This window comes from Dysidea avara, chromosome 9, assembly GCF_963678975.1.
Source record: "Dysidea avara chromosome 9, odDysAvar1.4, whole genome shotgun sequence".
Lineage (NCBI taxonomy): Eukaryota > Metazoa > Porifera > Demospongiae > Dictyoceratida > Dysideidae > Dysidea > Dysidea avara.
The window spans coordinates 5,233,590-5,259,516 of NC_089280.1; the positions used below are offsets into that span (position 1 = coordinate 5,233,590).

The following is a 25,927-nucleotide window of genomic DNA, read 5'->3' on the forward strand; positions in this document are numbered from 1 at the left end:
TTTGATGAGGTATGTGTGAGTTCTTCAGATGAATTAAAAAATAGAAATTTTTAAGAGGGAGAATAGGGATTGCTGAAAAAAGCCATGAAACAAGAAGGGATCGCTGAGGTGGTAATGTAAACCACAAATCCCTATATTGACTCATTTCAAAATGATGGAGCATGTAACTAAAAATTTATGACAGAGTCAAAATAGGGGTTTGTAGTTTACATTACCACCCCAGAGATCCCTTCTTGTTTCATGACTTTTTTCAGTGATCCCTATTCTCCCTCTTAAAAATTTCATTTTTAAATTCATCTAGTTTATATACTTTCTATTAATGCAGTAGCTAATGGATTATTTATTGATAATGAAGACTGCTGTGAATAGTGTAATTATGCATTCTGCATAGTAATGCCGTTGACATTTCAGTACACACATGAAAGTGATCAAATTGCGATGTGCATACAGACTGTGAGTCTCCTAATATGAGCTAGAATTTACATTACTAGTGTCTTTAATAGCTGTCAAATTCAGTTCAAGGATTGCTGTTATACACTTGACTGCGTTATTAGGGTACTTACGTGATTGCTCTATTTGAGTATTTGTGACCCAGTCTGAGAAAACCGGTCTTATCGCCCATGTCAGCAGATTTGATTTTCACCCAGGACACAAAGCTACATGAATAAACTATCTAATTCCACAATCATAATTAGCTAGACTTGAGTGGTATGGTTTTTCTGGCTGTTTTTCCCAAGCCCAGTGGTGATCCGTACCTGCAGTGTGGGGCCTTAGTGGAGCTCTGGTCAACCTGGGGATGACTGTATGTGGCTGTACAGGTCTGTGGTGTTGAATAAGTACCTCTGCTGTGAATATCCTTTCATTTTAGCCAATTTTGAGACCTCACTGGTCCAAACCTTGGCCTAATTCATCCCTACGCCTTCCTTTTCAATTTTTGAACACCATCTTGCCCACCTTCCAGGCCTCCCACCCATTTTGCAGCTCGCCTGATACAGTCAACCGCGGTTTAAAAACTATCTAAAATGGTGGGTAACTTAGTTGTTGGCTACTTGCACAGTGGATGCTGTGGAAGGTAAGGAAGTGGTATAAAATGTGTGAAAATTTGGTACACATAACTTCAACTATTGGCAAGCTACAACACAGTAAATACTTAAAACCAGGATTTCTCGATACTTTTAAATAGGCGATAAGCCCGGTTTTCCCAGACTGGGTTACATTTAATCTTAGTAACCCGCCCATGTATAATAATCAGGAAACAAAAAAAAACACCTTGCAACTAAGTTTTCAACACAGATTAAGCTTCCTGGCCTATACTGAGTTTAATAAGGACAGATTCTATTAGCAACAAGCAGCGCACAGCAGAAAACCTAACTCTGAGCGTGGTCTTGTAATGCAATGCTTCTTGTGCATAATGGTGTTTTGGCAAACTAATAGGTCATGGATACGCACAATAATCCATTCAGCAAGCCTTGCTACTTTTATCCCAGGATTCTCCTTGTAAACTTCGCTATTCCTGTAAAAGAATGATAATAATATTATGAATAATAATAATATGAACAAAATGGCAAATTTCAGTATTGTCTGAAATACACTTACTGTTTCCTTTTTACTTGTGGATCTCTACTCCTTGTAAAGAACCACCAGAGGTTGGGTTGTTTTGAGTTGAAGGATGCTTTTCAAGGTGCACGTGGTTTTTAGGTTAGCATTTTATTAGGATTTTTGCATAAAACATGTCCTATTATGAACCCACTATTGTGGTTCATGATGTAAACAAACAAGTATAAGGAATTTAAGGAATCATAGAAAAAGTAAGAAAATAAGGGAGGTCCTTCAGATGGACATTTATTCCCTAATTCATTCTATATCCTATATAGGTGTAGGCAACCTCGCTTGTGTCCTTACTTTTTTCTATGATCCCTAATCAAGCCTAAAATTCCTTATATGTGACCGGATTTGCGAAAAGGGGTCTTCCACACACATCCAATTCCGTAAACTTGGGAGACCATAGCTTAGCGTACAAGTAACACATTAGCCTGACATTTTCACCACGTACTCAGCTATGATGGTGCTCACTTCTGACCAAATTTCAGGGCAACAGTTCTTTCCATTCTGAAGTTATGAATTGTCAAAGTTGGTGAATTGGATGTGTGTGGAAGATTGGATGTGTGTGGAAGACCCCTTTTCGCAAATCCGGTCACATATTTGTATAGCTGTAAATTGGCCGGTTGGGCATGCATTCAAATGTAAAATCTGTTTTTTTTTATGATGTGCTGTTTGTTCCTTTGATGCAATCACTTGGAGAGTTCAAATATCTTTGTTTTGTAGGCCCATTGGTGTGCATGTTGACTGTGGTAGACATAAAAAATTGTTGTCATTCTTCATTTAAAAAATCTTCATCTTGTATAGGCAAATTACTGCTGCAGGCTTTAATTCAGCAAGAGGGGGGGGGGGGGCTTTTGGCTTACCACTGATGTGATGAAGAGGGGCAAAATAAAGTATCAAAAAATTGCTCTGGTTAAAGAAGTATGCAAAGCACACTAGTGAACATGCAAAGCATGCTCCATCTAGGGGGATCTGAGGGCATGCCTTTTCCCAGGAAATTTTTGAAATTTACCTGTTGTGAGATCAAATTTGGAAGCAATTTTGTAAAAGATTTATGAAAATGCATGTTTGTTCTATCATCTAAATATGACTACAATTGAGTACGTGTCATACAGTATAGGTCAATATAGCATAATTGCAAATTGGGTATTAGGCTTGCTAGACTGTAAGGGAGATACAGAGAAAGCTACCAGCATAAAAATTATCACTGAAGAGTGGCTCATTTGAAAAGAGTACTGTAGAGCCATTCATAGAGGACTTCAAATGTAACATTGCAAGCCGTTTTAGCTCCCAGAATATTGTAGCTGCTTTCAATATTTTTAATCCCAAGAAAATCGCAGATATTGAATCCAATGAATTTAAAACTTATGGGGAGCCATCACTAGAAACATTACTACAACATTATAGAGTTCCAAAGGCTGCAGTTACACCAAATGGTGACCATTTTACAAAGAAACCACTAATCTCCTCAGATATCCAAACTGAGTGGAAACATTCAGGCATTACTGTTCAAGACAGCAAGTAAAGGACACCAAGGCACAGCTGAAAGAGCTGAGCAGTCATGAAATGTTTGTGACTATGTTCCCAAATTTAAATGAGTTGACTAACATTTGCTTAACCATTCTGGTTTCGACTGCTTCTGTGGAATGCAGTTCTTCACAAATGAAAACCGACTTAGAAATCGTACTGGGAATAACAGTCTCAATTATTTGATGTTGATAGCAGTCGAATCACCAGATGTGCTTACTGATAGTGAACTTGACTGCATTGTTGATATTTGGAAAGAAAAGCCTAGGAGAATTATTGTATAGATTGTTTGATAGTTTAGTTCTTAACATATATAATTCACTTGTTTTTAATGTGTGAAGTTTAAGATAAATGAAGGATCATTGTGTATATTAGTCAAGGGACTTCTCAAGGTCAGTAAAATGAATATTGTTAAAGACCAGACTGTAAAGGTCTCAAAGGGTTTCTATGAAATGGATCCATCACTCAGTAGTTCCACAATGAAAAACTTTAAGGATTTCTATCCTACTGACTTATTATTATTACACTGTAAACTCTACTATTTGCAGCATCTATTCCTAAAAATACATGGGGGAAAATAGTTGCAAGGGGGGGGGGGGGGGGGCAAACAGATTCGAAGTGGGGCAAACTCCCACTCCTCTAAAATAAACCCTGACAGCTGTACCTTGGTCAGTTTGCTAATTCATGGAGAGCAGTTTAAGCTAAAAGAACAATACCAATGGAGCAAATTTAAACACATGCGCTATAGTTACTGTACAAATTGATTTTGTTGTCTAGTGCTATAATTCCAAAGCTACTCACCGCAATAGGCTGAAACTTTACATAGACACTGTAGATAATGCCAGGAGCTTATAAGTGCTGAAAGCGCAAAGGAGCATGAAACTTCCATGAGGTTGTGTGGTAGCATGACTGAAATTTATATGGAACACCACTAGTAGTGTTGGAACACCTCACCAACCACACAGGTCAACCTTAGTGGGCTTCTGTCTTGTTAAACAAATTCAGTAGTAGCTGTGCAGCATGAGATGAGCAGTACCAGTAAGAGAGAGAAGGAGCCCAAAGTACTAGCAATTGGCAAACCACTTTCGAAATTTCGAAATAAAATTTGTTATCTAGCAAGTAGAGGATACTGAACATCATGTTTTTGTCAGTTATCCCTCACTTTGGGTTTCTCCTAATGTGAAATTCTACGCTTTGGGCTGCCAGCAGCTTAAAATGTCCCACTTGCGATGCCATACATGGATCAACAGTTTTAGCTTGTCTGCTAGTAGGTTGGTTAGCAACACTTCTCCTCTTGTTGCCAGCACTCACTGTCTCACACACAATAATTCCCATTGCTGTCTCCCATCGCTATAGTTATCGATACAAGAATTGCTGCAATGCAAATACTTCTTACTAATTGCTTATGTAACAAAACCACCAACAGGTAGCCTGTGATTTGTGGTGTTTCAAACAAGGCAATGTTGCACTGTAGAAGTTTTGCATGGTTAAGTTCATTAATTTCACGCTCCTTGTGCCGTAAGCTTTTCTAAGCTCCTGATAATGCTAAGACAATACAAGAAATTTGGAAATTGTGCAAACTGGGCAGGTCAGGGGCAGATCCAGGGGCAGATCCAGAGTTTGGAAAGAGTGGGGGCACCTTGCTGAAAAACAGTTAAAGACCAAAAAAAAAAAAAGTTCACAACAATAATAACTAGTTATCCTTTACCAAATATATCACATCTGTTATGTTAAAATCCTATTTATAGCTTCATAGGCAAGCTACACTGCCTCATGAACATTGTGACTGCTTTATTAGAGTAATTGACTGCTCTATTAGAGTATCTCGATCTTGTATGCAATTTCTTGAAGGGGGGGGGGGGGGGGGGGGCATTTGCCCCAAATGCCCCATCCTGGATCCGCCATTGCAGGTATTAGCTGAGGTGGTCACAAATAACAGCACCAGGAATTAGTTCTGTTGCCTCAGCCATACCTATGACAATAGATGTGCACACATTACACAACAATTTACAAAGCCATGACAAGGATTGTTGAACAGTTATTATGTGCATTATCAACCATTTGAAAGTGTATAGTATCTAAGATAGGATAAGTAGTATCCAGTTCTGCAAGTTAATATATAAGTATTTGCAAGTTAATGTATAAAGTATTTGTGTAGTTATATACCACTTTAGTGTGGGCATTCAAAGCCAGGTTTAACTCGTATATATCACCCAAGGAATATCATGGAAACACGGTTTGCTAATGGCTTTGATTCCCAACCAGTTCAAAGATACGGTACACTTTAACTCATTATATGGAGCATTAAATTTTGGGTTTGGATTTACAGGTTAGTTAGTGTGGTTGCTAACTTTCGCGACTAGTTGATAGTTACTAAACAACAAATGATCAGTAAAATGGTTGTTTGGGCAATGCATGGATGTGTATTTCTATGAGCAGACCATGAAACAACACAAAGAGGACAACTAGATTTAAATAGGAGAGTAACTTATAATCCTTAGTACTTACTGTCCCAATAGCAAAGTTAGTAGGCTTAATGTAGTACAAAATATTAAAATTAAAATGTAAATTCCATGATCGCAATTTTTCTGGCATTGTGTGTAAAGCATAATGATGTATGAACAATGTTCTAATGGCTAATTAGCCCACTCTATTAAAACCACTATTGATCATGAGATACTGATGTATAAAAGAAACAGGGTGAGTTTTTCACCTATAAGGTGAGTGTGCCTAGAGTGATAATATGTAAGTATCACTTACCATGACTGCATCAGGTTTTGCTGTTACGTATATACACTAGGGGTGTACTGATATAACGATACATATCGTCGTATCATTGGCCAATATGGAGATTTTTGCTAATATCGGTTGGTTCCCGATATAGCCACCAAAACTGATCAAGACTCATGGTAGTGAGTCACGTGGCCAGTAAAGCAGAAACGTGAGCCGCAGACAATAAATGACGTGATAGGCCTGAGCCTAATATGCTCAAAATTTTACCTATTATTCTTTCCAAATTTTCTCCTATTACTTTTTTTATTCTTGTATCTAGCCTATTATTTCATAATAATTCTCACTTAGTTTCTGTAGCTTAATTCTCAAGATGCTGATATAAGTAGTTTTGTGACTTGTCAGAATTAATTAATTAATTAATAGCTAGCCATAAATGAAGCATTCCACCTTACACATAATGGTTATAGTCATTACAACAGACGTAAAATAGCTATCGGGAGTAATAACAAAAGTGTTTTCAATTATCAGTGTATTAAAGCTGTATAACCAGAGCTTATGATAAGAATTCTCTGTTGTCCTGCCACAATGTCTTAACAAACCAAAATTGGCCGGACAATTGCCAAAATTGACTGGACATGAGATGAATTCCCAATATGTCTACTGTAGCATAGCAAATGAACATTATAGTGGTAAGACATCACATGCCTTACTGCAACTGTTATGTGGTTAAAGTACACCAGAGGGTTGGCAATGGTACATTTATGGTCACTCCCTTGGGTTGTAAGAATGTATACTATCTCCTGGCAACCAAGTGACTGTTATTGTTGATAGCATGCCAGCTCAGCCCTTAGGCTCCTTCTTTATGCTTTGATGGGACACTGTGTCTGGACAAATTGCATTATGGTCAGACATCTATGCAATTTGACCGGATTTTGTCTGGTGCCCGGATGTTATCATAAGCTCTGATAACTACATGCTAAGTTTAGTGGATATTGATATCAATATGTTTGTCGAAAGACTTAAAGAAGATACACTGGTAAAAGATGTACAAGTTTCAGAATTGCAGATAATCATGAAGTTAAATCCCTGATGCTGTCTGCAGATTGTTAATGTGAAATGATCTGACTGCTCTATTAGAGTATTTCTCTATTAGAGTATTTGAGCATTCTATTAGAGTATATCAATCTTTTAGAGTTTTTCAGCTCCTTTCAGCCAGTGCTTGTATAATAATGCTAGCTATCTATCATTCTTAGTAGTTTAGTACTTTCTTCTAGCTAATCAGGAATAGGCATGCCCTTAATTCCACTGATTATTCCCGTGGACGTCCGATAATTCTAAAATTATGCCTGTAACTATCCTATTATTCCGGAATTATTCTCACGAAATTGGTAACCTATTATTCTCACAATTATGCCGGCATATTAGGCACAGGCCTATTACGCGACCACCACACATGAGGATTTTACAGGAACGAACGTTGTCAAATTCGGCTTGGCTGTAATTCACCTGTCATTTACACTATCTCTCTGAAACTCTAGAGTTAAACTCATCATGTCACTAGTAAACTACCACATAAGCAGTGAAGCAAATCCACATTGACTGTTTCAAGATTGAGATTGCTGACATCAAAGGGGAAGTTTCGTGTTTTTTTGTATGTGGTTAGACGCAACCGCAGGTGTATTCTTTGCATTCCTTTGTGCATTCCAAACATTGATTGCCCTGCTATCGCTTTCATATTCTCTCAATCGCTTCAAGATTCGCATCATCAATTTTGCCATACATCATTACCCTACACTACAGTCGTAATTTCAGAGTTTCAATCATCCTCAGTCAGCCTAGAGGCCATAAGTCGCCATACACAAAACCCATATTGTTGTTTTTCGTAATACTCACTTGACATGTAGGGAAATGTGTCTTTAAATTGTTCTAAAAGTTTCATTGAGATTGTTACATATGTTTTCAAGAATGGCTAGTTTGAAATTTGAATCTATAGTCACCCCTACGTAATTTACTCTCTAAGGGCATGGCTGAAGAATCTAAAGAATGACGCACAGCACAACTGCGGTCACCGGTTATTGGGCTGTGAATAGTAATATTATCAGTGCATGTAGCCATAAAAGGAGTGTGCAAAAAACTATTCCATCGTTCGAGAATGGCTAGTTTTGAAATTTGAATTTAGTCGCCCCCACATAATTTGTTCTCTAAAGGTGCGGCTTGAAGAATTTAAAGATTGACAAAGAGCACAACTGGGTTATTGTTAGTGTAGTTAATCAGCGCATGTAGCCATAAAGCAAAAAACTATGCCATCGACACCAAGTATTTAGAACCGTCCGGCACAATGCAGATAATTTATAGCCTGTAAAGGCACCACACAGAAATGATATGGATACAAGCATGTACGTATACACATGCAGTTACAACATACACAGGATACATGAATATCCAACAGATTTAAGGTACACAATAATGTAGGAATTGTCTGTCTGTGATGTAATTGCTATCAAAACAATGCAAATATGTCTCCATTTCTCCAGTTTGGCCCAGTAGATTCTGCACAGTAGCAGGTCTCATATGACGGCATATTCATGGTGCTTCTCCAAACACAGATAAGCAATGATCAATAGCCTACTGACAACAATGTGTGGCTCCATTTACAGAATCCAGATGAGTGGGTGTGGCTCCAGTATCTCTAGACAATTAACACACATTCTTGATAACTGGGTGTGGTTCACGTAAGTACTGTATGTACTAGAGTTGTAACAATATCGATACATAGTCTCCATTCAGGCATTGCATCATGATACAGCATTATATCAAACGACACAAAGAGCAAAATACTGTTACATTTCTAGTACGTACACTCCATCAGTACAATCATGCTTGTCAGTGAAACCTGTCTTAATGGCCACCAGCATAGAAAGACAACCTTCTAGAAAGGCCAATTCCAAATCCCTTTAGTGAGAATTTATACACTACCACCTACATATATTGAGCAAAGGTGGCAATGGACAGGTTCCACTGTAACATATGATCTAATCCAAAACAGCCAAGCTGTAAAAAAAGTGTGCGGCCCTCAGAAAGGCTATGGTGAAAAAAGATGTGAAATCCAAGGTGGCGGCCAAGAAATGGCTGTGATGGTAGGTTAATGGTAAAAATTTTAATAATGACAATTTAGGTAAATTTTGTGAAGCGGCACAAAAATTCACCTGAATTGTCGTTATTAAAATTTTTACCATTAACCTACCATCACAGCCATTTCTTGGCCGCCACCTTGGATTTCACATCTTTTTTCACCATAGCCTTTCTGAGGGCCGCACACTTTTTTACAGCTTGGCTGTTTTGGATTAGATTTTATTTCTTTTTGTATTTGTATACTCCAAAGCCGGCCTATGGCCAGCTTTGGGACTTTTTTAACCTATGTTTTTTTCTTTACTACAGGAAGAAGAAAAGATGAAGTAGATGTACTTTAAATATTTTATCAGTAAATGTACAAATTATATATACTGTATAATACATATGTGACCGGATTTGCGAAAAGGGGTCTTCCACACACATCCAATTTGCCAACTTTAACAATTGATAACTTCAGATTGGAAAGAGCTATTGCCTTGAATTTTGGACAGTGGTGAGCACCACTATAGCTGAATATGTGGTGAAATTTTCAGGTTAATATGTTACTTGAACACTGAGTTATGGTCTCCAACGGTTACGGAATTGGATGTGTGTGGAAGACCCCTTTTCGCAAATCCGGTCACATAATATTATATTGATTACAGAAATCTCCATGGTGGTTTCTTTGTAACTGAACACTCTACAAGGTGACTTCTTCTAATTGCTCTCTCTACAGGGTGAATTGTTTGTAGCTGAACAATCTACAAGGTAACTTCTTCTAGCTGATCTCTCTACAGGGTGATGTGTTTGTAGCTGAATTCTGTATAGGTGATTTGTTTGCAGCTGAGCTCTTTACAGAATGGTTTCTTTGTAGCTGAACTCTCTAAAAGGTAACTTCTTATAACTGATCTTTCTACAGGGCAATTTGTTTCTGGCAGAATTTTCTACAGGGTGATTTCTTTGCAGCTGAACTCTCTACATGGTGGTTTCTTTGTAGCTGAACTCTCTACAAGATAATTTCTTCTAGCTGATCTCTCTACAGGGAGATTTGTTTGTAGCTGAACTATCTCCAAGGTAACTTCTTATAGCTGATCTCTCTACAGGGTGATTTGTTCGTAGTTGAATTCTGTACAGGTGATTTGTTTGCAGCTGAGCTCTTTACAGAATGGTTTGTTTGTAGCTGAACTTTCTCCAAGGTAACTTCTTCTAACTGATCTTTCTACAGGGTGATTTGTTTTTAGCTGAACTATCTACAAGGTAATTTCTTCTAGCTGAACTCTCTACAGGGTGATTTGTTTGTAGCTGAATTCTGTACAAGTGATTTGTTTGCAGCTGAGCTCTTTACAGAATGGTTTGTTTGTAGCTGAACTCTCTACAGGGTGATTTGTTTGTAGCTGAAATCCCTACAAGGTAACTTCTTCTAGCTGATCTTTCTACAGGGCGATTTGCTTGTAGCTGAGTTCTCTACAGGGTGTTTGTTTGCAGCTGAATTCTCTACATGGTGGTTTCTTTATAGCTGAACTCTCTACAAGGTGACTTCTTCTAGCTGATCTAATTACAGGGTGATTTGTTTGTAACTGAACTCTCTACAGGTGATTTGTTTGTAGCTGAACTCTCTACAAGGCGATACTTCTAGGTGATCTCTCTACAGGATTCCTTGTTTCTAACTGAACTCTCAACAGGGTGATCTGTTCATAGCTGAACTTTCTACTGGGTGATTTGTTTGCAGCTGAACTCTCTAAATGGTGGTTTCTTTGTAGCTGAACTCTCTACAACGTGACTTCTTCTAGCTGAACTCTCTACAAGGTGACTTGTTTCTAGCTGATCTCTCTACAGGGTGACTTGTTTCTAGCTGAACTCTCTACAGGTGATTTGTTTGTAGCTAAACTCTCTACATGGTGGTTTCGTTGTAGCTGAACTCTCTACAAGGTAACTTCTTCTAGCTGATCTTTTTACACTGCATATTTGTTTGTAGCTGAGTTCTCTACAGGGTGATTTGTTTGCAGCTGAACTCTCTACATAGGAGTTTCATTGTAGCTGAACTCTCTACAATGTGACTTCTTCTAGCTGAACTCTCTACAGGGTGACTTGTTTCTAGCTGAACTCTCTATAGGTGATTTGTTTGCAGCTGAACTCTCTACATGGTGGTTTCTTTGTAGCTGAACTCTCTACAAGGTAACTTCTTCTAGCCGATCTTTCTACAAGGTGATTGAGTTTTTTGCAGCTGAACTCTTTACATGGTGGTTGCTTTGTAGCTGAACTCTCTAAAAGGTGACTTCTTCTAGCTGAACTCTCTACAGGATGATTTGTTTGTAGCTGAACTCTCTACAATGTGACATCTTCTAGCTGAACTCTCTACAGGGTGACTTGTTTTTAGCTGATCTCTCTACAGGGTGACTTGTTTCTAGCTGAACTCTCTACAGGTGATTTGTTTGCAGCTGAACTCTCTACATGGTGGTTTCTTTGTAGCTGAACTCTCTACAAGGTAACTTCTTCTAGCTGATCTTTCTACAGGGTGATTTGTCTGTAGCTGAATTCTCTACAGGGTGATTTATTTGCAGCTTAACTCTCTACAAGGTGACTTCTTCTAGCTGAACTCTCAACAAAGTGATTGATTTTTTTTGCAGCTGAACTCTCTACATGGTGGTTTCTTTGTAACTGAACTCTCTACAGGGTGATTTGTTTGTAGCTGAACTCTCTACAGGGTGATCTGTTCATAGCTGAACTCCCTATAAGGTAACTTCTTCTAGGTAATCTTTCTACAGGGCGATTTGTTTGTAGCTGAGTTCTCTACAGGGTGATTTGTTTGCAGCTGAACTCTACATGGTAGTTTCTTTGTAGCTCTACAATGTGACTTCTTCTAGCTGAACTCTCTACAAGGTGACTTGTTTCTAGCTGATCTCTCTACAGGGTGACTTGTTTCTAGCTGAACTCTCTACAGGTGATTTGTTTGCAGCTGAACTCTCTACATGGTTTATTTCTTTGTAACTGAACTCCCTGCAAGGTGACTTCTTCTAGCTGATCTCTCTACAGGTGATTTGTTTGCAGCTGAACTCTCTACATGATGGTTTCTTTGTAGCTGAACTCTCTACAAGGTAATTTCTTCTAGCTGATCTCTCTACAGGCCGATTTGTTTGTAGCTGAACTCTCTACATGATGGTTTCTTTGTAACTGAACTCTCTACAAGGTAATTTCTTCTATAGCTGATCTTTCTACAGGGTGATTTGTTTGTAGTTGAACTCTCTACATGATAGTTTCTTCGTAGCTGAACTCTCTACAAGGTGATTTCTTCTATAGCTGATCTTTCTACAGGGTGATTTGTTTGTACCTGAACTATCTACATGATGGTTTCTTTGTAGCTGAACTCTCTACAAGGTAACTTCTTCTAGCTGATCTCTCTACAGGACAATTTGTTTGTACCTGAACTCTCACATGATTGCTTCTTTGAAGCTGAACTCTCTACAAGGTGATTTCTTCTAGCTAATCTTTCTACAGGGTGATTTGTTTGTAGCAGAACTCTCTACAAGGAAACTTCTTCTAGCTGATCTCTTTACAGGGTGAATTGTTTGTAGCTGAACGATCTACAAGGTAACTTCTTCTAACTGATCTCTCTACAGGGTGATTTGTCTGTAGCTGAACTCTCTACAAGGAAACCTCTTTTAACTGAGCTCTGTACAGGGTGAATTGTTTGTAGCTGAACTATCTACAAGGTAACTTCTTTTAGCTGATCTCTCTACAGGATGATTTGTTTGTAGCTGAACTATCTACAAGGTAACTTCTTCTAGCTGATCTCTCTACAGGGTGATTTGTTTGTAGCTGAATTCTGTATAGGTGATTTGTTTGCAGCTGAGCTCTTTACAGAATGGTTTCTTTGTAGCTGAACTCTCTACAAGGTAACTTCTTCTAGCTGATGTATCTACAGGGTCACTAGTTTGTAGCTGAATTCTCTACATGGTGGTTTCTTTGTAACTGAACTATCTATAAGGTGACATCTTCTAGCTGATCTTTCAACAGGGTGATTTGTTTGTAACTGAACTCTCTACAAGAAAACTTCTTCTAACTGATGTCTGAACAGGGTGAATTGTTTGTAGCTGAACTCTCTATAGGGTGATTTGTTTGTAGCTGATCTCTATACAGGTTACTTATTTCTAACTGATCTCTTGAATTCTGTTCAGGGTGACTGCTCTATTAGGATGACTGCTCTATTAGAGTATCTCGATCTCGCACTTGCTACACCAAGTTGGATTTCGTGTTATAACTCTGTGGCTTTAAGTCTGATTTTTCTACACCATTGAAGAGCCTTTCTAAGATGATAACTCCATCTGTACAGCGATTTTCAAAGCACTACCCCAAGTGGTTTATCTGGTAGGCGTGGCAAGCATAATAATAATAATAATAATAATAATTAGCTAATCTCTATTGCGTAATTGTTACGCATTGTTGATTTTTTCGCTGTATCTTCCTGGTTTTTAGCTCGATTTTTTTCAAACCACAAAAGGTTTGAGGTTCAATAGTTAACCTATTCACCCACCGATTTTCAGCTTCTTCCCATACGCGGCTTACCCTGTAGGCGTGACAACATATTGGTGTTATTTTTCGTGCATAATCGCTCATAACTCTTTGCCTGTTTATGGTATTCCAGCCAAAGTTGGTACAGAGATGCGCCTTTATACCCCCCTTCTGTGTGCCAAATTTCAAGGCAATCGGATAACGCGTTCGCGTTTTTGTAAGTGTGCGAAAAGAGGAAGAAAAATAAGAAGAAAAAAAAAACGAAGAAACTAAGCCAATTTTTGAAGTCGCATATCTCAGGAATGCCTGAAGCGATTTCGCTCAAATTTGGAATGTGGAGTACTGAAGTTGGAGGGAATGTACACAGCAAAATTTGTCTTGTTTCATCAAGGCAGCACAGAGCTACGGAAGTGCGAAAATTGCGTTTTCTTTCTTCCTGTCAATATACTCACGGGGTTGCGCGCCGGCTTCTTGGGCCGCACGACACACTACCGTGTGTCTTGATCTGATCCTGTACATTCTGTGAGTGAATGAGATCCACTTGGCTAGGACAAAATGTGATCCAAATGTCTTGACTCAACCCACTTACAACCTAACGGCAAAATGGAACTGAGTATTTATAGGGGACAATATGTCTAACATGTGTGTACACATTACAACATGTACATACAAGAAACACTATGTACCATTTCAGTATTCTAAATCACCACATTATGCATGGACCAGTCAACACAAAACTGCATAGTGCCTATCAGTAAACCTGAAGAGGAAAAGTCACGAAGAAGTAAAATTGGATACGTACGGATAACAATTGTGAACAGTATCAATATACACTGAAACATTACTCTGGTCACTTTACGGTAAAAAATTTTGAGCAGGTAGCAGATATGCTGTGTACACAAAATGACACATTTAGGGACTGTGTTTAGACGGGTGACAAGGTGACTTGATTAGACACATTATAACATAAATACCATAGTATAGTATGAGATATACAAAGTGTCACCACTAGACAGTATACTGATATGGCTACCATATAGACCTGAGTAGTAAATCAGCTAAGTAGGTGCAGTGGAACTTGTTTAAAATGGTTACTTTGGGCCAAATTTTCTTGGCTTAATAAGCAGGTAGCTGCTTTAGCAAGGCCTTCATATAGATGCCCCACAGGGGAATTTAAAAGTTGGCCTCTTAGAGAGGTGACTTCTGCACCAAGGCAGTTTCCACTGTGTAAGACTTAGGGTTTTCATTTCATGTGTTGAAGGCTTCTGTAGTCTGAAAACCCACCACAGTTTACTCAGACAATGCTGACTTATGGTCACCACTAAACCACTGGAATGCTGGAAGTAAATGGTGTTACTTTTTTTGTCTTATGCCTTGGCTATATATAGTAGAGCTTAAACAGATATCCTGAAAAAATCCTTTCAGATATCCTATGGATAATGACATCATTATTTGCTTCATCAGGAGCTTATAAGCACCGAAAGTGAAAATTCTTACACTTTGGGCTGCCAGCCATTGCAGCCAACTTGAAATGCTCCAGCCATTGCAGCCAACTTGAAATGCTCCAACCATTGCAGCCAACTTGAAATGCTCCATCTGTGATGACATAGCTATGTGGATTAGCATTTACTAACAGGTTGGTTAGCATCACTTGCCCTCTTGTTGCCAGTGTCACACACTACCACACACTAAAAATCCATCACTAAATCCCTCTCTATAGCCAGTTAATAATACAAGGTCAGCTGCATTGCAGATGCTTCTTAGCAATTGGCCTGTGGATTTGTGGTGTTCCAAGTAAGGCAATGTTGCACTATGTAAATATTGCATAGTTAAATCTGCTGTGCTTATATGCTTCTGGCTTTGTATATCCTGCTTTTAAACACAGTGAAAACCTGTATAATGAGGTCACCTGTCTAAACTGGCCATTGTAAAAATCCTCTCATGTGCCAACTGTGTACAAGCGGCTGCATACTGCAGCCACCTCTTTAATGCTTAAACCTGCATAATCCAGAAAACTGGATTTAAACTTAATAAATATACGTGCTTTGCACAAAGCGCTGTAACTTTTGTAGTGTCCATTCTATGGCTATGCAATTTACGTCATTCTACTTGTGATGTAACAAAGATTAAAATTGATACCTAGGATTTTACTCTAACGCTAAATGGTTTGGCCAAAACTAGCCATGTAAATAACTTTTAGGTAGGGAAACGTGCAAACCCTTTATGAAATTAACTCGATGGTGGTTGCTCCTATCACCTTGCAATAACTTTGTTTGATTTGGCATTAAATTTTCTATCAGGCCATATATGAGTCACTTGAGTAAACCCACAATCGAAATTAAACAGGTGTCAAGAATTTTGGAACACAATACAACTCACTGTTGTTCATTGCTTCAGAACAAGTAAGCCACTGTGGTTACAGTGTTCATTTAACCTTCTCCACGTAGCCCAGTGAACAGACTTTTAACCAATATGTAGTTGTGGGATCACCTAGTGTTGCCACGCATGCCCATGTTGTGTAAATACGCATTCCCCAAAGGGTTTACGGGTTAATCATAGATAATATAAGGTATATATTATCTATGGGTTAATAAGATCAGAAGAAATTTTGTCCCTACAATGACATGTTTTCACTGTACTAGTGAAGGATTATCAAGATAACACTAGGATACTATAGTGTCATCTCCAAACAACATCCAAATATAGCAGTAAAATTTTCAACCTGATGCTGTCTTGGTATGTGCTAATTAAATGAACTTAGCTTACGTTTTGCCTGTAGTTTTACAATTTAATTTTTACAACACAAATACATGCACGGCAATTCACCAATTGTGTCTCAATCTCTGCAACACGAAATGACAACCTTCGCAACAGCCAAAGATCCTCTGAACATGACCGAAAGATCACAGCATATTCTGGTGTGCTTATTTATAAGTAATATAAATTTTTAAAGGCGTTTACTTAAGACAGATAATTACGTTGTTGAGACCCTGGGTGTTTGGGATCATGTGCACGTTCATTAGTGAGACGGATTGGTTCCCGGTTAATGGAACAGTCTGGTGATAATAGGGCAACACAATTTTTAATTCAGAAGGTTGCTATTGATGTTCAGCATGGCAATGCTGCTTCTGTGATGGCAACAATTCCTTCATCACAGGATTGGGCAGAGTTTGCCTCTCTGCCTACTGTTTGATCGTGAAGACCTTTTGTTGTATTATTGACCCATCCAAAACAGCTAATAGCTGTAAAAAAAAGGGCGCATCCAAGTAAAGCAGAGTTAACTGCGACAAAAAGTAGTGATATACCGTAGTGCAGCCATGTGTGAGGTATGCAAGTTGTGAATATTAATCAGATAGTACAATTGTAACAGTATTAATGAGTTTTTAAGTCCTGCAAGCATCTTCATAAATGCCACTCAAATTTAATTCTCAATAAAGCAAAGTGTATAGATTCTCTGATAGCAATAAATAGTCTGAGTTTGCCTGTATACGACAATGCTATGAACAAAAGAAAGGCGGCCAAACTCAAACTATTTATTGCTATCAGAAAATCTATACACTTTGCTTTATTGAGAATCAAATTTGAGTGGCATTTATGAAGTTATGAAGATGTTTGCAGGACTTAAAACTACCAGCATCAGTTTGTTCTCATTAATACTGTTACAATTGTACTATCTGATTAATACTCACAACTTGCATACCTCACACATGGCTGCACTACGGTATATCACTACTTTTTGTCGCATTTAACTCTGCTTTACTTGGACGCGCCCTTTTTTTACAGTTATTAGCTGTGTTGGATGGGTACAATATACCAATATAAAAGTGAATAGTCTTTGCCATGGTGGAGCCATACTATACCCTCTGTTATACAGCTAACAGGGCTGGGGAAACAGTAGTTTTCTATATACTTGAAAAGAAGCACAAAATCATGAGAAGCCATAGGAATACACATGTAGCTAACATCCATTGTTACAATACTTACCAACCATACAACAAATGATCATAGTGCAGAGTTATAAAAAGCAACCATGGGATGAATAAACTAGAAACACAGCTTGAAACAACCAGCCATCTTTACAAGCCATTAAATACAGACTCATCTTGGTGGGAGCATGCATTAAAATATTTTGTGGGTGCCTCACTGTCTGGGTTGTTAATTGAGGCCACACCACCACAGGCACTCAAACATTGTCAATGATTGTTAGTACTTTGAACTGCTTACTAAGTATCTTATGGCAAGAAAATAACATGTTAAAGTTCCCTAAATGGATGGCTACACTTAATTATATCGGTATATTGGATTGGTATCGGTGTTCAGACTCAGTGTATTGGTTTATATCGGATCGGTTCAAAATCTCTATCGGTACACCTCTAATGTACGCCCTTATCCACTGCCTTATCCTATGCTTTTGATATAGCACAGTACTATTATGACATCCCAAAGAGTTATTATACTTGTATGAATTCAACGAACGGTACTTGTAGCCCTGCTCATGTAACTCTGCAAGAAAATTTATAACATCAGCTACAGGTCCCTCAAAAGGATTTCTATTCCTTGGCTGACACCAAGAAAACCACTGGGTACACAAGGAGTTGTAACTCTGGTTTGTCTTAGCTCTCCAGGATGCAAGGAGTAGCTCTGAAACCCTCCAGAAAGATCTTGTGATGTGAAGGAATTCCTGAGATGGGCCATGTGATCAATGGGGAGGCATTATAAAGTTCTATTCTGCTGGTAGAGTCACTAGATCCGGTCTGTTGGGGAGGAGATGAGGATAGTCCTCCAGCATTCCAAGAATCACTGGAAACCATGGTTGAGTGTTCCACCAAGGCGTTAGCATCACTATCCTTGCCTGCTGCTGAGACACGTAATATAGACAGTGGATAATTAGGCACCAAGGTGGGTTGGCAAAACCTCTGCTCTGAGCCCAATTCTGAGTGGAAGCATCGGTCACATCCACTTCCGGATCCGGATGCCAGCTGTAGTACTGAGGTAAGAGTGCTGTGAGTCGAGATGCAAACAGGTCTAGCTGGAGAGGTCCCAACTGATGTTGAATAGCTTGGAAAACTGAATGATTCAACATCCAATCGCATTGATCCCAAGCTGACCTCAATTCCTGGTTGGTTGTCACATTGTCTGACCCTGGGAGATGTTCAGCTAAAACCGTTATTCCTTGTGCCAGGCACCATTCCCAAATCTCCAATGCCAAGTTGCATAAAACTTCTGAGTGGCCCCCCCCTCCCCCTCTGATTCAGGTAGGTCATGGACTTGACATTGTCTGACTTGTAGGGAATGGTGCAATGGCTTAGGTCCTTCGCAAACTGGTCTTGAGAGCCAGAAATATTGCCAGTAGCTCCAGGTAATTTATATGGTGGGTTGTTTCCTCCAAGGACCACAGTGCCCCGTTCTGTTCTGTCCATTGATGGTTCCCAAACCCATGTTGGAGGCATCTGATTCCAATACCAGGCTCGGTGTTGGAGGAAGGATTGCTGCTCCCACCTCCTTCAAGGCTAGTTCTGCCCACTATGTCAGGTCTACCTTTGCCTCTTGTGATAATTGGACCTGTGTGGTGAACTATGCTACCATGTCTGGCTGGCAAGGAGTTGATGGAGACACTGAGTTCATCAATCTTTGTAAAGCTCTATGATGCAAGGGAGCTGCTGGAAGAGCTCTCACTGTTGCAGTTGTCTTCCCTATAACCTTGCCAGCTCCCTCACAGACACTGTAGTCTGCTGCAGGAGGTGGTGTGCATCCTGCCGAGTTTTCCAAAGTTTCTCTATTGGAGAGTCACAAACCTCAGATTGGTTGAGCACACTTGGAAGCCCAAAAACTCCAAACGTTGAGCTGGTGACAGGTGGGACTTCTTCCTGTTTATCATAATGCCCAAAGCTCCAAGTAATTGGCATATCTGTGCCACCAGGGTCTCCAGCACTTGCTTGGACTGATGGAGAATAAGTATAACGTCCAGGTAAATGATCAGTCTGGGTCTGATTTGGTGCAGTACACTTACCACTGGCTTCATGCAACTTTGTAAACACACATGGTGCTACTGAGTGACCAAATGGGAGACACATGAATTCGTATGTGCTCCTTTGCCATTGGAATTGTAGGAACTGGTGGTAGTGTGGGTGAATTGCTACCTGAAGGTACACATCCTTCAAGTCCAACTTCATCCCCCTGTTGTATTAGGGATGGAAGTAGATGGAGCCCTTCCATCTTGAAGTGCTCTGTCCCAATGTACTGGTTTAACTCTTTCAGGTTCACCACTGGTCTGTATCCTCCACCTTTCTTTTCAACCAGAAATAGCTGGGAAATGAAACAGGCTGCACTTCCTCTATTTCCCCTTTGTTCAGTAAATCTATTATCTCCTCTGCCACCTGTGATTGCATCTCTGCAGAGGTGTGCATCTCGGGGGGGGTCTGTGACTGGTGAGGGGTGCTTGTGAACTCTATGCAGTACCCTTTCACTACCTGAAGTACCCAGGCATCCTGGGCCAGTTCTAGGAAGCTTGGCAGTCTTCCTGCCAGTGCTGAGCATGTTATTATTATGTTCATGCTGTACATCAACACCTTTAGGTGTTGAGGAAGACCTGAATGTTCTGGCTGAAACTCATGCAAAAGTGTTTCTACCCAAGTAGATTGTACGCAAGTTTTTAATTGTAAACCATGTGATTTTTGTGGTGCATGGTTCTGTACATATTTTTCTAGTAATTTTTTTGGGCTGGGATATCCCAGGCCTCAATGCACTGGTTCCTGCCACATAGCTCTTTTTCCCACTGTAGCTATCTTTGCTGTAGTACTGGCCACCCCTGTGGCTCCAGAGTTGAGAGTAGTTCTGGGGGTAGCTTTTCTGAAAAACCAGCCAAATGTGCCATGTGCCACTATTCTGTCACTGATTTCTTAAGGACAGCAGCAGCCTCCAGGTGTTCTTTTGCCACTGAGGCAAAACTTTCACCAAACAGGTATGGTGGGGCATCCTTGAAGTCATCATCATTGATCAAGCATTTCAGCTGTGGATTCAGTTGCTGAAGAATTACCTGACAGCTCTCCACAGCATGGTGCTGTGAGGCATTGTTCAAGAGCACTAGGACAACTTGCATAGCCTTTGCAGCATCTTGGATATCCCCTCTCCCATCCTCAATGTCCTGGAGTCCAGAAGCCAGAGGTGCTACCACACTTCCAAAAGGAGTGCAGTTACTTAGCCTTATTGCTCATCCTCACTGTATCCTTTGGTAGATTGGCCACAACTACGACTTCGAACACTTTGACCATCGGGAGTCAGGAGTTCCAAGCTGCTGGACGTGGTTCTTGTACATCTTTTTGTCCATATGCTTACTGAAAGCGGTTTCCAGGAAGGCATTTCCAGCTTCTAAGAGTGGGAATGTCTCTGTATCATCCAACGAGAAATCATCATCGTACTCCGGTTGCTCATCATCTGGTCTCATGTCATCATCCTCTTTGTCGGTCTCTCGACTACGCTTTCTTTTCCCTGCCTCACCCAAGCGAAAGCTAGAGCTGCCAGACTTCTGTATGCCTCTTGGCATGGCTGGTGGCTGGGAAATACCAGCGTTTGATGGATTGATGCCCATGCTTGTGGACCCACTCTTGAATGTTTGCACTTCCTCATGAAGGAGTTTCATGGTTGCTTGCATCTCAGCAAGAGTCTTCACTGTATCATTATCTCCTGCGTCGCTCATAATAGATCATGTAACACAAAATGTTAGACGAAAAGTTTGCTGTTACAGCCAAGTAAAAAGCCAAGCAAGTGTGAACGCACAGAGTATTTATAAGTTCTATGATGTAATAGGAAATCACATGAACTTCAAACTGGCTGTTATATCCTGTAATTATGCTCATTACATGTTGATTTAGAAATGGAGCCTTCTGAAATGTAATTGATATAATAGTTTAATCGTCACTGTTGCTGATGCTTGAGCAGCTTTTGAAAGTAATAGTCACAAAATCACAGTGGTGAAAGGTGAAGTTTCCAGGTGGGTAAGAACTCTGTATGTGTTTGTTGCTGGATGAAGTTTAGTTTGCTAGTATTTGGAACAGATTCTTAATTCCTGCAAACATGGCTTATTTGTGCAATTCAGAATGTCTGTCAATTTTTAACCATGCAGGTATTTCTGCAGCTTTGCATAAATGTGCCACTGTCCCAGCAAGACTATTGTGGCCATATGGTGCAGTAGAGTACCAACACCCATTCCTTCAATGGATGTAGATAGAAATAATCTACTGGGCGGTCATTTGGACATAAACTACTATATTTGAACACTCTCACATAACATAGCTTGGAGTGCTCCAGATTTACATGCTGCATGACCGCTTAGGGCTTATGTTTTTTGCCTTTAATTTCTACTGGTCAATTTTTTGATTAATCTCTGTAAATGAGATATGGTCGTTTTCCTGGATTTTCAATTTGTGCAGGATGATCTCTCAATTAACGATGTGTTAGAGCAAAGTATAAACCATTAAAAATACAATAATGACTGCGGTGTGGCACCTCCCAATAGTTTCTTCTCCCACAGTGTATATATACATTTGTACGAATCAAAAGTTAAGCTTGCTTCTGTTTGAACCAATTCCAGCATACTGCAACCTTTTCATATCAGCATCCAGTGAACTCTTAACTCGACTCTTAAAATGCCTTATCATTTGAAAAGTCTATATATGGCTTACCATTCCATCTCAAGTAGCACTGTAGTCGACAGCAAAATGTGATATGAAGTGTTAGTAGGAAACTCACTAGCTGCATCTCCTTTCTTCTTTACTTCCAATATAAAACAACTGAGCCAGTAATGTTGCACCTTATCAAGCTGCGTAATTGATGCTATTAATGTATCAGTAGCTTCTATATCTTCTCCACTCTTCCCAGATGGAAAAGCACCATTCTGTGTCTTTCTGTGTCTTAAATGGCACTCTAGCATTTTGTGCATCAACAACTTTTTCATTAGTTTTGGGTGGGGCAAACTTTTGCATCTGTTTCTTCTTGCTTCTTTGCAGTGGCACTTTACATTCACCCTCTACGCTTCTTGTTGCATTGCTACTATTACAATAATCTCCACCATATTCTGCAAAGTATTCCTCAACATCATTGCTCGACAAATTAATTGATAAGCACGTCTAATCCTTAACAATTTAATGATAATTCTTAAGCGTGTTCCTGACCACAAACCATAACGCTATGTATAAAATTATCTTCATGGGTACAATAGGAACATAATTTCAAAAGGTCTTTACTCAGAAAATTGAGAAACAGTCCTTTCTGTTTAATTCCTGACTACACTCATGCCTTATACAGGTATTTTTAAAACTGTTGCTATGTGAATGTTGTTTGGTCTAAATAAGTTAGATGCTGTAACCAATGGGAACTAAGCAATTTAGTAATATCTGTCCCTTAGTAGCACCCTCGCTTCACTCAGGACGCTACAGTCTCGGGCCTAAATTGCTTAGTTGCCTTGGTCTTGGCATCTAACTATTATGAAGGCAGGGATAAATGTTAAAATATTTGAATGTACTATATGTTAATTGAAAATTGTTTGTGTAGAAGTCATTACTGCCATATCCTGCCAGTCACAGTTGAGCAATTACATGAGTAAATATTGTCAGTACCTTAAGGGTAGGTACAGGTCACTAGAGTTGATCTCAATTGATGAACAATTAGACTGTTTATCATCAAAGTATGTTAGTTTGACTCTTGTGAAGATTGATAGTCAAGGAAAAACTACATCAACAGAGAAAAGAAGAGGTGATAGTGTTACTTTATCAGAAGCACTTGATGTAGAGGGAGAAATTAAAAAGGTGATTTTGATCAAAGGTGACAATGGGATGGGTAAAAGTACCCTTGCAATAAACATTTGCAAATGCTGGGCAGAAGGGAGTTTATTACAAACTTACAATGCAGTGATTCTGTTGACTTTACGGGACCCAGAGATACAAGCAGCAAAGACCATTAGTGACTTGTTATTAGCTGAGGGAAAATTAAAAGAAAATGTATTTGAAGAAATTATTGATCACTTAGGAGAAGGGATTTGTTTTCTTCTTGAAGGATATGATGAATTACCTGAACAGTTACGTAAGTCTTCAGTGTTTACCAAATTGAAAGAAAAACTCCCCTATTGTACCCTAGTGTATACATCTCGTCCTGAAGCTTGCAACAAGTTGGAAAGTGTTGCTTCCCGAATTATCAAAATAGAAGGGTTCAAAAGTGAATCTGTTGATGAATACATTTCAAACACTTTTGATAGTGTTGATAATGGAGCAAACTTGGCATCACAATTGAAATCACAATTGGATACAAATTGGACAGTGAGAAAAATATTACACATTCCCATCAATGTTGCAATTGTGTGTGTCATTTTCTTTCACTTCTCAACATTACCAGAGACACTCACAGAATTGTACACTTTATTGTGTTTACGTTTGATCCTGAGATATATCACCACAAGAACAGCTAATGTAGCTCAAGTGGAGGAACTTCGTTCATTAGATGATCTTCCAGAGGATATTGCCAAACACTTTTCTCAGTTGTGTTTTATTGCATATAAAGGAGTGGAGAGTAGCAAGATAATATTTTCATCTCATGAATTACGAAGTATCGGTGTTGTTCAAGAGAAAATAAGTGATCTTGGACTATTAGTGACTGCCCCCAGTACCTCAGTGTATGGCAGAGAGAAGTCATATAATTTTCTTCATAAAACATTACAGGAATTTTTCACAGCATGGTACATCTCCAAATTGTCCCTACAAGATCAACTGAAGTGTATAAACACTTACTGGAATAATGATAACTATATAATGGTATGGAGATTTTATTCTGGTATAACTAAACTGACCGACAAGGAAGTACTAAATAGTATACCACTACCATATAAACTGATGAAATCACTTTTTACTGAGAGGAGAATACCACACTTGATGGATTGTGTGTATGAGGCACACAATAGTGAATTGTGTCAAATATTGGGGGATCACGTTGATGGTGACATTCATGATGTTGGATATAGTGAAGCACATGTCATTGGCTATTTCCTAAGTCACTACAAGGGAACAATGAGACAAGTACGTTGTAGATACTGGAATAATAATCAGTTTCAGTTGTTAGTTACATCATTACAGAGAAGACAATCTCAACACAGCATTGACAACCTTATCCTTAATATATGTAATTTTAGTGTTACACACCAGTCATTTTTCCTACTTGTTCAGTTGTTGTCAACACAGTATCCTATTGTTGAACTCAACATTGGTGGGATACAATTCAAATCTATAAGTGCTCTTGATGACTATCCAAACTTAAATACACACTTATCAGATATGCAGGTACTATCCCAGGTATTCACCAGTAGTAACACTCTCAGTGTATTAGACATAAGTGATACTGATATTGGTTGCGAGGGAGCTGTCTGGTTTGCTGATCTTAGAAATGTTTCAATTCGTGACCTTAGAATGTCATGGTGTAAATTAGGTCCTGCAGGAGCAGATAAGATTGGTGAAATGTTGTATCACAATATCTTCATTGTGTCTATTGGTCTTAGTAATAATTATATTGAGGACAGTGGTGTGGAGAGGTTAGTGTATCATTTGAACAAGAACAGCAAACTACAACACCTTAACCTGAGCTGGAATGAGATTACTGCAGTTGGTGCTAACCACTTGAGAAGACTGATAGAAACTGATCATCCAACACTCACCAGTATTGAGTTGTCAGGTAATCCTCTGAAAGAAAGGGGAGTTCATGTGATCTTATCATCACTGCCAGTAACTATGGAGTACATTGGATTGAGAGGGGTACCCATCATTGGTGTTTCATTGAACAAGATTAAATCTATCGGGTTTGACCTATGTGATAAGTGTGAAGTGATTAGTAGCAGTTTAGTCAACACCACCGTGTTGAAACAACTTGAACTTGATATTCTTAGTGATTCAGCTAACCACAATATTATGTTGAGTACTATCAGACAAAGTGATACTATTGAAACATTGAAACTTTACTACTATTGGTCCATCAAAGGGTGGGAAGCAGATATCACTAAACTATTACAGTACAGTAAGACACTTACAGAATTGACCATCATAAGTGATAATCAACCACCTCAAGATATACTACCAATAGCTGATTCCTTAACAGTCAGCAATTCAGTAAAAATGTTCACATATCATAATGAGCACATGGACCAGACAACAACTCTAAAATTTTTGGAAAAATTAAAACAATCTTACACAGTGGAGGAAGTAACATTAGGAGTACCAAGACAGGCTTATGGTGATTATCAGTTCTTAGGAAATGTGGAGAAATGTGTTCAGCAAATAAACCACATTAGAAGCACAAAGGCTGTGTCCAGTCTACTAAAAGTGGAGATTGTTGGCTGGTTCATGATAGACCATCCAGATCCCTCACTGGTAAGTACTGGATCCGGTGTACATGATCAATTGTTAGTTCA

At 39.1% G+C, this 25,927-nt stretch overlaps 1 protein-coding gene across 1 annotated transcript in view; it reads left to right on the forward strand.

Annotated features, from left to right (window-relative positions):
• LOC136266884 (NLR family CARD domain-containing protein 3-like) overlaps positions 1-25,927 on the forward strand; it is a 48,733-nt gene that overhangs the window by 22,026 nt on the left and 780 nt on the right. Inside the window, exon 3 of the mRNA XM_066061907.1 lies at positions 23,032-25,886. Coding sequence (XP_065917979.1) covers positions 23,032-25,886 — 2,855 coding nt within the window. The remainder of the gene's footprint in view (positions 1-23,031; positions 25,887-25,927) is intronic.